Source organism: Curcuma longa, chromosome 16, assembly GCF_044706935.1.
Source record: "Curcuma longa cultivar G26 ecotype Majalengka, Jawa Barat chromosome 16, ITB_CL_G26_1.1, whole genome shotgun sequence".
In the NCBI taxonomy this organism is placed as follows: domain Eukaryota; kingdom Viridiplantae; phylum Streptophyta; class Magnoliopsida; order Zingiberales; family Zingiberaceae; genus Curcuma; species Curcuma longa.
In genome coordinates, this window is record NC_133876.1 from 10,811,215 (window position 1) to 10,824,742 (window position 13,528).

The following is a 13,528-nucleotide window of genomic DNA, read 5'->3' on the forward strand; positions in this document are numbered from 1 at the left end:
GTGGGGGCCAACAGAGTAACTTATTCTTTTGCACACTCCGCGCGCACTGTTTTTTTTTTTTGGCTCGGTGGAGGTGTGGTGAAGTCTGCTCCGTCCACGTGGCAGCGAGGCGGCTGTCTTTATGGCTCGGTGCTCTCGCGGTTTACTCCTTTCGGAAGCAACGCGGACACTCAGGAGGAGGAGGAGGAGGAGGAGGAGCAGGAAGCTGTTAGGGTTTGGTGGAGTGAGGAATTAGGGGACGGGGGAGGTGGGGCTGGGTTTGGGACTTGATCGTCTCGGCGCTGGATGATTTCGAGCAGAGATGGTCCTCGTACCCGTGCGTAAATCCTTCAAGGACTCGCTCAAGGTGCTCGAAGCTGACATCCAGCATGCCAACTCAATGTGAGTGGAATTCGCCAGCCGTCTCTCGATCTTGCGATACCCTTTCGAACGGTTGGATTTTTCCGTCCTGTCGGAAAATTCTTTTTTTTTTTCCTTTTGTTGTCGTGGAGCGAATTTATGTTTTTCTTCCCCTTTAAGTTTTTGGTACGATTTCAGCTACAATCGCTTTGTGAATTTCTCGAGAATAGTTGTAAGTGTTGGCATTTTCTGTTTGTGTTTGCGTTGTCCATTCTATGGGAGCTAGAAATTATTAGGTAGATTTGACGTCTTCTTTGTTTCATTTAGTTAACTGTGAAATCGTCAAGGAAATATAGACTCATCCGACTCTGTGCTATTGTTTTATGAGGGTTAATTGTTTTTATAGGATGAACAGTTACAGGTTTCCTGCTCCGGAACAAGTTAAAATTTTGATATGAATCTACATTGTATGTGTTTCTGACAGCCGAGAGTAGTTCCACATCCACATTAAACGCTGATCATCTGAGTGGTAAAAAATTGAGTCAGTTCTTGTTCATTATTGTTAAAGCCTATGTAAAGCGTGAAAGAAGTGGAAGTTATTCCCGTGCAGATTTTGGTTTTTGTAAATATTGAATGTGGAGGTTTTGCAGAAAAAAATATTCCCGAGATATTATCTAAGATGAAAGTAATGAAAACTATGGTGAAATTTTTTAACATAAGAACGGTAAATAAATTTCATGTGTGAGTACCAATAGCTAATATAGTCAGGCCCATCAATCATCATCATGCGTCTTATTCTGCTTGCTTCTGTGGGATTCAAGGCATTTGTTTTCATATGTGGGGTGGAATGAGTTGGTACTACTTTTTCCTACCTAAATACAAGTCAACTATCTTCTCTTCCTTTTTTTGCCTTCATTTGTCCCTATTTTATCCTTTTAATTTGTTTGGGTTAAGGATCTATTCAAGTCAGTTTGACTGATCCCAATTTTAGTAACCCCAAGTTATTCTCGCTTGAGCTTCTGTTTCTGGCATTTGTTTTTCTTCCTTTCCCCTTATTTCCTTTTGAAATGAATACAGGTCTGGATATTTCTAATGTATTGGTGTAACACCATAATGTTTTACACTATGATGACTTTTCTTTGGATACCACTAGATATTAGTATCTATTTTGTCTTTTTTTCCCTCTTTGCTTTGTCATTTTGTGTGTGTACCTTGTAATAATGGTACTTCCAAACGTCCAATGTTTGTTATGTTTGTTTGAGACATTTGTATATTGTAAACTGATTTTCTTTTCTTTATAAATTGTAACTCTTATTTGACTTGCAACAATGCCTTGATTTTTAACAATTTAAAAACATAGTGAAATACTTCTTAAAACTAATCAGATGTTGGAAAGGAAGAAAACTTGTGTTCTAGTCTTGCTGTTGTCTCCACATTATGTCTAATGTCAGTTGAGGTGCAGAGCTTCAGATTTCCCAAGAGAATATGATGGTGCTTGTCTTCAGATGCGAATGTCATACAGTCCAACTGCACATTTGTTCCTTTTCCTAGTACAATGGACAGACTGTAGCTTTGCAGGGGCTCTTGGTCTTTTGAGAATTCTCATTTATAAGGTTGTCATATGCATCTTCTAGTTTTTATGACTTATCTAGCCAGTAGAAACATATTGAATTTTGTTTCTCTTGTTTTCTTCTTCCCTCATCTTTGTATGACCTTTTCATTTTTGATCATGTAGGTTTATGTTGATGGAAAGACAACAATGTCTATTCAGGAAAGAAAAGCAAGTATCAAGGAGTTCTATGGTATTTATACTGTCTTAAGTTCAAAAATGCATATCTCTGAATATATCAGTATTCTTGACCTACATTTTTTATATATACAGGTGTGATTTTCCCTTCTTTAATACAACTACCCAAAGGCATAACTGACATGGAAGATAAAAGGCAAAAAACCATTTGCACAGAAAGATATAGGAGAAGGGAAGAAGATGATGGAAAACAGCAAATATTAGAAATAGAAGCTGAGAGAGATGAAGAATGTGCTATCTGCATGGAATCCAACAGCAAGGTTGTTTTGCCAAATTGTTGCCATGCTATGTGCATGAGGTGCTACCATCAATGGTATGTAATTCTCCATCAGCTTAGTTACATCCGTGATAGTTCAAGTATTTAAAGAATCCGACAATGTAACAAAAGCTACTAAAGAATTACATTAAAATTACTTTATGCATTTGGAAGATATCCTTGATAAATGGTAAGCCAAACTCTTTCCTTATCCTTCTATGCTTCTCTTCTTTTTGACTCTCTAGTCTCTATCTTCTCTTTTTAGTAAGGAGGAATTTGATCAAAAGTCATTGTTGCTTCCATAATTTCAAGTGTACATTGATATAGATCAACATGACTGAAATATATCATTTTGGCTATATATAGATAGCAACATTATGTTGGTAGGGTAAGTATCATTGTGTTGTTCATGCTGATACACTTAGCGTTTTGTCGACTCCCTTTGCCGGAGAGAGCTGAGTGGTTGAGAGGCTGAGTGGCCGAGTGGCCGAGACACCAAGTGACCGAGACGCCGAGCCGAGTTGCTGGGCTGAGTGGGCGACTGCCGAGCCGAGCTGAGTGGCCGAGCCGAGTGGGTGAGTGCCGAGGCAAGTTGCTGGGCCGAGTGGGCGACTGCTGAGCCGAGCTGCCTAGCCGAGTTGCCGAGCTAGGTGGCCGAATGCCGAGCCGAGACGAGTGACCGAGCCAAGAGGTCGACTGTCGAGACAAGTGGCCGAGCCGAGAGGTCGACTGCCGAGCCGAGTGGGCGAGATGCCGAGAGGTCGAATGCCGAGCCGAGTGGGCAAGATGTTGAGCCGAGTGGCCGAGTGGCGAGACGGATGATGCCGAGGCCTGCGTTCAACGCAGTTTCCTTAAAACAGATTCGTCCCCTCCGGCGGTGCTTAGAGGTAAAGACGGACGCCTGTCTCCCAGGATACAACGACAGAACCGAAGAAACGATCAGAGCACAGATCGTTCTCGACGAACTGATTACACCCGTAGGCTATCGCAGGGGAAACAGAGGAAAGAGAAGCGAGGGATCGAGAATGCTCTGCCTGTGGTCTCCCATCGTTGCCTCTTTTATAACCTCGCACCATATCTCCAATTAATTGGAGATTAATGGTGGAATTGATGGCTTGATTCGAAACGTCAGGTAATTAACTCTGGCCGTTTCAACGCTAGGTAATAACTCTTGTCCATTTCACTGTAGCCAACGTTACAAAAAATGAAAGGAATGACAAAATGTTGGTTGATCTACTTGGGCAAATTATGCCCTGACCGGTCCGACATTCGACGCGCGCAGGTCGCGCTCGCACACAAGTTGCCTTGCGGGTAGTGCAATCCGGGCCCTGAATTTGCACCCCCCCTGCGCACCCACGCGTGAGAGAGAGTCTCTCCCTTGCATTTGTTCACAACATCAATGCTTGTGATACAATATAAATCAACCAAGTTGCCCCTCAACCGTTTTTCATCGAGACAACCTATATTTTACGGTACTAGACAAAAATCTCTCTTCCAATGACTTGTTTTTGCATTTTGTGAGGAGGTCAAACACTATATAAATAGAGTGGAGGGAGGAGAAAACATCAATTGAAGCACTAACAATAATAAAGAGAGTGACACTGGTCAAATAAATTGAGATGTACATCTCTAGTTCTAAACATGGAATTAAATTTCGTGTTGTGTCAGTTGGCACGGGCGAAATTTACTGTTCTATTTTTCGACCGACACTGTGAGGCCGCTGCGACTCTCGTGGTAGCCTTGTGGTCGCGAGGCCGCCATGAGCTGTCGCTACCCTATGACTCCGTGGGGTCACGAAGGTACGCGACACCGCAATCCCACAGTGACCTCCACGGAGTCACAACATCAACATGAGTTTTTAAATTTTAGATTAAATTTTTATTTTTTAACAGGTAATTCCTTTCCCCTATTAATTTTTCCTTCTTAATTTTTTTCCTTTCTTTTATCCATTATTTTTTTACTATTTCATTCATTAATTTTTTTCCCTTCATATGTACAAAAAGGTAAACAAAGAGAAAAAATACCTTGGTTAATTTTTTCTTTCCTTATCTCTTCATAAGGTAAATAGAGGGGGAAAAACCTCTTAACTTTAAAATGATTATCCTTTTTCCTTCTTTATTTGTCCACAAGATAAACATGGAGAAAAAAAAACTTGTAAAGAGGCAGGAAATAGATTATTAAGAAAGATAAAAAAATTAAATATAATATACTTTCTAACTTTATAAAATATACTACTATTAATGAATTAAATTATTTTATATATAAATTTGATTTAATCAAAATAAATCTAAATTAAATCTAGTTTAAACCTACTTGATCCTGCCATGTTTAGTTGATGAACTTCATTTAACTTAAATTGACTTTTACTCAATAAGTATTAAATATTTTATGAGATAATATTAAATTTTAAATTCAACATTTACTCAATAATAAGCAACTATAGCGATCAGATGTTAATTAAAAATATTTTATAGTAGCCAAGAGTGTACTTGACAAATCAAAAGGACGTGCACCACCAAATAAAGAATCTTGGTGGTGGAATGAGAAAATACAATTGAAAGTGAAAGAAAAACAAAGAGCCTATAATATATTTTATACTTGTAAGAATGAGGAAAATTTAAAAAAATATACAGTAGTCAAGAAAGAGTCTAAGAAAGTAGTGAATGAAGCTAAGAATGAAATTTTTGAACATTTATATCGAAAATTGAATATAAAAAAAGGAGAAAGAGATATTTACAGAATAACTAAAGCGAGAGAAAGGGTAGACAAGAGATCTTATTCAAATAAGATGTATTAAAAATGAATATAATAGGATACGATAAAGAAATAAAAGAGCGTGGAAGATGTATGTTCATCAACTTTTTAATGAAGGTTTAGGTAGCCAACTTAACTTAGGTAATTTAAATAGGTCAAATGAGTATGGAAATTTAAATTTTATTGTAGAATTCAAACTTTAGAAGTAGAACAAGTTTTAAATGAGATGCAAAATGAAAAAGTAGTTGGACCAAATGATGTTCCAATAGAGGCATGTGTTGAGATTACAATCAAAGTCCCACATTGAAAATACATGGAGTATATCATGAGTTTATAAGATGGAAGATATCTTCATTAGTATGAGGTCTTTTGGATAAAGCTCAAAAACAAAATCATTAGGACTTAGGCTCAAAGTGGACAATATCATACTATTGTGGAGATATATTGATTTCATCGGTTCTAACAATTAGTATCAAAATAATGGTAGGGGCCATGTGGGAGCTCCCAGGTAAAATTCATGGGGATAATGGTAGGGGGATAATCTCTTGAGGCAAAGAAGACTTGGTAGGTCAAGAGATTAGACGTCATCCAGTAAAATTCATGATAAACTCTCGAGGCAAGGAGGACCTGGTGGGTTAAGAGATCAGACGTCAAACTAGCCTCAATTAGAGTATGACGATCCTTCGTTTGAGGGGAATAGAAGTTAGGTATTCATTAATCTAGAAAAAACTTATAATAGAGTTCAAAGGGAAATTGAACTAATTAGGGATATGTATAAGAATGTAATGATAAGAGTGAAATTTCATTAATCAAAGCGTTCTCTATAAAGATAAGGTTACATCAAGGATCAACTCTAAGTCCTTATCTTTTTACATTAATCATGGACGAACTCACTGGACACATCCAAGATATGATAGCATAGTTCATGTTATTTGCAGATAATATTATTTTGGTGGATGAGATATGTGAATGAGTAAATGCTAAAACGGGAAATGTTAGAAGTGAAAGGTTTTAGGCTTTATAGAGTAAAGATAGAATACATAGAATTTAAATTTAATAATATTAGACATAATGAGATAATTATTAAAATAGAATATGATAAGTTATCTATAACTAAGAGTTTTGAGTATTTATGATCATTTTTATAAAAGGATGGAGGGATTGAGAGAGTTGTCTTACATATAATACAAATGGGATGATTGAAATAGAAGAGAGTATCAAGTGTTCTTTGTGATTGTAAAATACCTCTAAGATTTAAAGGAAAGTTTTACAAAATAGGTGTTAGACCTACTATGTTACATGGATCTGAATATTGGGCTATGACTCGAGTACATGAGCAAAAGATGAAAGTTGCAGAGATGAGGATATTAAGGTGAATGTGCGAATATACAAGGATAGATAAGATAAGAAATGAAAATATTAGAGAGAAAGCTGGGGTTACACCTATTGAGGGAAAATTCAGGGAGACACTTTTAAGATAGTACAGACATGTACATAAACGAATAATAGATGTTCCAGTTAGGCAATGTGAAACTATGACAAATGCGCACATCAAACGAGGAAGAGGAAGATAAAAAAAGACTTAGTTAATAACAATAAAATAAGATAAAATTTATTTAAATATAAATGCTGATATAGTAGGGGATAGAGTATAATGACGTAGAAGGATTCATATAACCGACCCCACCTAGTGGGATAAGACTTGATTGTTGTTGTATATTTAAAAACGTATCAAAATCGTATTGATATAACACGATACCGAAATTGTATCGTTCTAGTCATAAATTGAAACTTTGACACGGTTCGAAATTTTAAACTTTTGTTCTAAATGTGCCAATTTAAATTCAACTCACAATAATTATTGGGTACGTGTGAGAAAGTTTCAAAACTAGATGTCTTGGGGCTATTATTTAATTTTGTGCTTAAAAATTTACTAAGTTGATCTCGCTAGGATTCTACGAGATTAATGTTCTCATCTAATACATAAATAAAGTTTTTAGTATTAGTTTGAGTTGATCTCTATAATCTTTAAAGTGTGCCAAAGCGTATTGAGCCTTAACACAACAAGGTACAAAAACTATGTCACTTTGAAAATCAAGATGCCAATGAGAAGACAAAGATAGGGGAACGACTCAAGATTGGTAATTGATGTGGAGGTAAAGTAGCGGTCCACATGATAGACCCTTGACTCGGTCAGTAGAGGGTTTGGGTGGTATGATCTGGACTTTGTCAACATAGCCCTCCCATGAGGCGCCAATTCCGACTGGCCAAATTGAGTCAATCCCGCCATACCGATCACTCTTGCTTAGTCACCTATCTCTCTTGGGGAGTCTTCCTGATAAAGGCACCTAGGAGTTTTCTTGATAAAGGCACCTAGGAGTTTTCCCTATAAAGACACCTCTCCCGAGGAGTCTTCCCAACAAGACCTACCTCTTGAGGAATCTTCTTGATAAAGACACCTCTCCCGAGGCTTACCTCTTGAGGAGTCTTCCCGATAAAGGCACCTCTCTCAAGACTTACCTCTTTTTAGGAGTCTTCCCACTAAAGGCACCTCTTTCGAGGCCTACCTCTCAAGGAGTCTTCCTAATAAAGACATTATCTCGAAGAGTCTTCCTGATAAAGGCACCTCTCTCAAGGAGTCTTTCTGATAAAGACACCTCTCCCATGACTTACTTCTCGAGAAGTCTTCCTGTTAAAGGCACCTCTCATGAGGAGTCTTTCTAACAAGGCTTACCTCTCTCGAGAAATCTTCCCAACAAGACCTATATCTCCCGAAGAGTATTCCCAACAAGGTCTACCTCTCCCGAGGAGTCTTCCTAATAAAACCTACTCTTCTTGAGAAGTTTTCCCAATAAAGGTTGACCTCCCGACTTCTCGAGCAATTTGATTTGCCAACCTCTTCAACTCAATTATCTCAGCTCAGCCCTGCCAACCTCCTCAACTCAGCTCTACTAACTTCCTCAACTTTGCTCAACTTTGCCGATCTACTCAGTCCTTCAGCTCAACCATGCCTGAGCCTTTCAACTTAATCCTGTCTGAGCCCCTACCCTTCTCGAGGAGCCTTCCCAATAAAGACTGACCTCTCGACTTCTCGAGCAATCTGACCTGCCAACCTCTTCAACTCAACCACCTCAGCTCAGCCCTGCCAACCTCCTCAGCTCGACCCTATCGACTTCTTTAGCTCAGCTCTGCTGACCTCCTCAGCTTTGCTCGTCTTTGTCGATCTACTCAGTCCTTCAGCTCATGCCTGCCTGAGCCCTTCAGCTCAAGCCTGCCTGAGTCCTTCAGCTCAACCCTACCGACCTCTAGCTTAGCCCTACCGACCTCTTTAGCTTAGCCATCGGACGTGGGTAAAGTAAGGTGATGAGACCCCACTTTCTACCTGAATGTGGGCCAACATAGTCGACGAAATGGGATGACAGGATCTACTGAGTATGGCGATATGACATCCCTCATGGCAAATGTGGGATGACAGGGTCAATGAGACATGTGATGATGTGACCTTCGAGGCATGGTGATGTGACATCCCACTTCTCGGATGTGGGATGACAGAGTCAACGAGACGTGGGATGACATAACCCTTAGAGTACGGTGATAGGTCACCCTATACCTATACGGAGCGTCCCATCTGTCAGGACATTGAGCACGTGAGCACCATCTCTCACCCAGGGGGAATGTATAAAAGGAAGCCCACTCTTATGGGTGGAGGTATGTGCGCATTTCATTTCCCAACATTTCCCTTTCATCTACTGTTCTTCTCCTCTAGAAATCTTACTTGAGCGTTGGAGTGACTGAGCCCAGGTCCGTCTGGGCCTCCATTTTAACTCTCTTCAAGTATTACAGGGATCAAGCTAGCCCCTTTCTCCTCCCGATCCTTAGAGACCAGTCAACTTGGAAGACAACTCACCAGTGGCTCACCCTACCAAGTCTCAGGCAGGAACAATAATATTTATGGAGGATCAAGAGTTATCCAAAATAATAATGGGAGAAATTCAACAAGGATTTCACATCAAATTCCACTTTGTGAAACTTGATACGAGGAGTTACTAATGTGGCAAAAATTACCTATCAATCTTGAAGGTATTTGGATGGATGAGATACTTAGCCAATAAATTACTTCAAGATGGTCAAACAGCGGGAACATGATGTAATTCATGTGTTTTGAATTAAACTTTGAGAAGATAATACTTGTCCAGACAATTTTAGCCAATAAATGAAGATCATTATAAGGTCTGGCTAGATCCACCTGTACATGTTAGCCACGCAGTGCTTCGTTATTGAATAGACACTCACTTAGCGACATATGAAGGAGTGAAGGTCAGATGGGAAGAGGCTTTTGGGAGAATTAGAAAACTGCTACAGCTTTATAGTGTGCTTAATAGTGCTTAGGCAACATATAATCTCTGCTTACTTAGTCTTTTCAACCTCAACTTGTTTAGCTCAACATAGCTCCACCACACTTCATTAGCTTAAGTTCACCTAAATCATGAATGCTAAAGTTAATCAAACAGTATTGACCTCGAACAATCTCTTTACCTTTTGGGTCAAGAGATCAAACGTCAAACTGACCTTGATTGAAGTATGGTGGTCCTTCGTTTGGATTGGATACTAGACAGTCTTGACGGATCATGAGGATTAGACATCGAGGCAAGGAGGGCCTGGTGGGTCAAGAGATCGGACGTCAAGCTAGCCTTGATTGGAATATGGTGGTCCTTTGTTTGAACCGGATACTAGGCAGTCTTGACAGATCACGAGGATTGGACATTGACGTAAGGAGGGTCTGGTGGATCAAGAGATCGGACGTTAAGTTGGCCTCGGTTGGAGTATGATGGTTCTTCGTTTGAGGGGAAGATTATTGGGATTACAATCAAAGTTCAACATTGGAAATATACAGAGAAGATCATGAATTTATAAGATAGAAGATATCTTTATTGGTATGAGACATTTTGTATGAAACTCAAAAACAAGATCATGAGAGCTTAGGTCCAAAGTGGACAATATCATATTATTGTAAGAATATATTGATTCGATCGGTTTTAACAATCTCCTGGTAGTACAGCCTAATAGCCCAACCAATCAAATCTTCTCAAGCTGGTTCCCTTTAGTTAGTTTTCCCAATCAAGGTCCAAAATAGACTCGACAGCCAGTAAACTTCTGTATCATAAGATGCCAGAGATAAATGAATATCCTTTCTTTCTTTGCATGAAATACCAATGGGACCATAGTAGAGATTAATGAATATCCTTTCTTTCTTTGTGTGAAATACCAACGGGACCAACTATGCACGCTTGATTTCTGCTTGAATATCAAGATCATATTGTTTGTTTATTCGAACCTATTACCTATTTTTAAAGTATTTTATCGGTTCTGCCATTTAATGATCTACATTTGAATTTTATTTTTACTGTAGCATCACATTTTTCTAATGGAGGTTCTCAATGTTTTGTTTTGTTTTTGCCTAAATTCATTGGGATATGATAAATCTCTACTATGCAATCAGATTTCTCAGATGTTCTTGTTCAATCACACTCTTTGATGCAGGAATGCAAGATCACAGTCATGCCCCTTCTGCCGTGATAGTCTGAAGAAGGTAAACCCAAGTGACCTATGGATTCTCACTGACAAGCGAGAAGTTGTTGACATGGTAACAGTGATAAAAGAGAATTTGAGGCGCTTGTTCATATATGTAGAGAAGTTACCACTAGTTATGCCAAATTCAGTCATGAATGTCTATGATTCGCATGTGAAATGACTCAACAGCGACTGCTGCTTCACCCATGGCGTCTTTTATTCTTTCTGCTGCAGCTTGTTCAGAGATCGATCTCATCAGAGGATGATATTATATTCCTACTTCAAGGCTGCACCTGATTCCTCAGCAAGCTCGGCTTAAGGAGGTTAGTCTCAAGGATTTGTATATCTGTAAATATTTTTATAGTTTGTAAGTTGGTCGATGTAAGTGAACAAGCAAAATATATTATCTGATATGCTATTTTTTTGTTAATCAATGTCTTGGATACCTTGCTCGTTGGATTTTGTAGCAGGATCATCAAGATATCAGCAAATTGCAGTTGTTCAACTGTGCATATTAATCTTGTATTGTTAATATTACTTGCAACTTGTTCCTTTGAAGGTATGATGTCTACATCTCAGATGTCTAGTTAACATATCATTTGCATTGCACTTGGAACTTCAAACCACTCCAATTAGACTGAAGATCCATGCACCAAGAATCCTGCAGAAGCAGCCAAAGAAATTAGAATTTCATAAAAGAGACACTAGATGGCAAAGCTTCAGACAATTGGTTGTGAAACAATCAGAGTTAGGAAAATGGTTGAAATCCATTTTGTTACTGTTGGGTTGCAGAGGTGCAAACATAGTCCCACATCTAAAACACATGGGAAAGATCATGGGTTTAAAAGGATGGAAAGTATCTCCATTGGCATGAGGACTTTTGGGGAGAGCCCAAGAACAAAACCATGAGGGCTTAGGCCCAAAGTGGACAATATCATGTTATTGTGGAGATACAGACATCCTTTTGGACCCAACAATTGGTATCAGAGCGAGACCGCTCTTCACCGGACTAACCGTCGGATGAGCCATGATACAGATCTAACCATGTGGGGACCCTCGGAGAAAACAAAGGAAGTAGGGGAGGCTCGGACCATGAGGGACATGACAGCCGGACCATGAGGGACATGACAGCCGGACCATGAGGACATGGCAGCCGGACCATGAGAAATAGCAGCCGGACCATGAGAAATGGTAGCGGAGCTTCCAGTGGTCCTTTGTTTGAGGGGGGATTGTTGGGTTGCAGAGGTGCAAACATAGTCCCACATCTAAAACACATGGGAAAGATCATGGGTTTAAAAGGATGGAAAGTATCTCCATTGGCATGAGGCCTTTTGGGGAGAGCCCAAGAACAAAACCATGAGGGCTTAGGCCCAAAGTGGACAATATCATGCCATTGTGGAGATGTGGACATTCTTTAGACCCAACAGTTACCGTTACAAAGAGGGAATTTTTTTCTTATTTATTTCATAAATCTAATAGATAGACGGATTTATAAATTCATCGATAGATTATTTTTTTTATCTCTTCAAATCGAATGGAAAATAAGTTTTTTTCTTCGCAATATTGTACAATTGAATTTCTCCCAATTTATGACCGGGCCTCACAGCCATGGCTGTGAATGACAGCCTCGTGCGACCGCAGTTAGCAACCCCGTGCAAGGTCGCTTGCCTCACGTGGCCGTGACACCACGGTCTGCTTTCTCTAAGAGATAAACAAACAACGTTCTTGAGACATAGCTGAGTTGGTTATGACACAACAGATTTACAGAAGAGGACAAAGATTCAAATCCTGACGAAGCCAATGGACCACTAAGGTGGCGTAAACAATGACTTTACAAAATCATTTTTAATATTAAATCATTTTAATTGGAGCGGCTTTCAAAGTTTCCTTTTTCACATTTGCCCCTCAAAAGCCATGTTATTAACATATTGTTGTCAAACGAATTAAAAGCCATGTTATTAACATATCGTTGTCAAACGAATTAATTTACAGTAGAGCAGATGAATTCGTCAAAAATCCATATCATATGAGAGATAGGATGAACTGATTATCGTGGAGCCGATCGTGTGAGGCCGTTAAGATGATGAATTTCACTTTTACAGAAGATAAGATGAACTGACTCATTAACCTAACAGATTATGAAAATTTCAACCTAACTCAATCTAAAACGAATTACAAATTCATATGTGCCTATCAAAATATAAAAAATTTTAAAAAATTTAAATTTAAATTATAATTTAAACAGATAAAATTAAAATTTTAAAATTTAAATATATTTTAAACGGATGAAATCTATTAGTCAATTAAAATTTTTATTTTTATTTTAATATTTTTTTAAAAATAAAAATTTTCAATCTGCGGACTAACTAAGTCCGCCACCGACCGATCCACACAGATTGTGAGTCTAGACGAATAAGTTCACTTGAACCTATTTTAAAATATATTAAATAATATTTTAACTGAATCCATCTAAATTATCTGATGAAGCAAACCAACTTAATGAGTCATATCCAAATTAACTTCAGTAAGTCTGCCTCTCACTAACCAACTCAATCATACCCCGAAAGTAAGTCACAGTCAAATTAACTTCAACAACAGTTGAAATCTGCCACCCCAGCAGTCTCACAACTATCTGTGAGGAGGTAAATCAGAAAATTACAGTGGGTCATGATGGGAGAAGACATTAAACTGTAGTGGATCACGACGGGGGAAGATATTGTTTTGGTTTCATCGAAATTTGACTCTTGTCCACTTTAATAAGTCTGTCCCGTTATAACCAACTAAACTATATTCCGAGAGTA

General features: G+C 38.7%; 1 protein-coding gene across 2 annotated transcripts; it reads left to right on the forward strand.

Annotated features, from left to right (window-relative positions):
- Positions 1-233: 233 nt before the first annotated feature.
- Positions 234-11,239, forward strand: LOC141847355 (E3 ubiquitin-protein ligase AIRP2-like). Of its 2 annotated transcripts, none has more exons than XM_074735384.1 (5): positions 234-381; positions 1,802-1,955; positions 2,075-2,141; positions 2,222-2,459; positions 10,698-11,239. In XM_074735384.1, the coding sequence occupies exons 1-5, from the start codon at positions 302-304 to the stop codon at positions 10,906-10,908; spliced, it is 750 nt and encodes a 249-aa protein (XP_074591485.1). In that variant the 5' UTR covers positions 234-301; the 3' UTR covers positions 10,909-11,239. The 2 variants fall into 2 exon arrangements, with proteins under 2 accessions (XP_074591485.1, XP_074591486.1); XM_074735385.1 differs by having other exon boundaries at positions 236-381; positions 1,802-1,952.
- Positions 11,240-13,528: the final 2,289 nt, after the last annotated feature.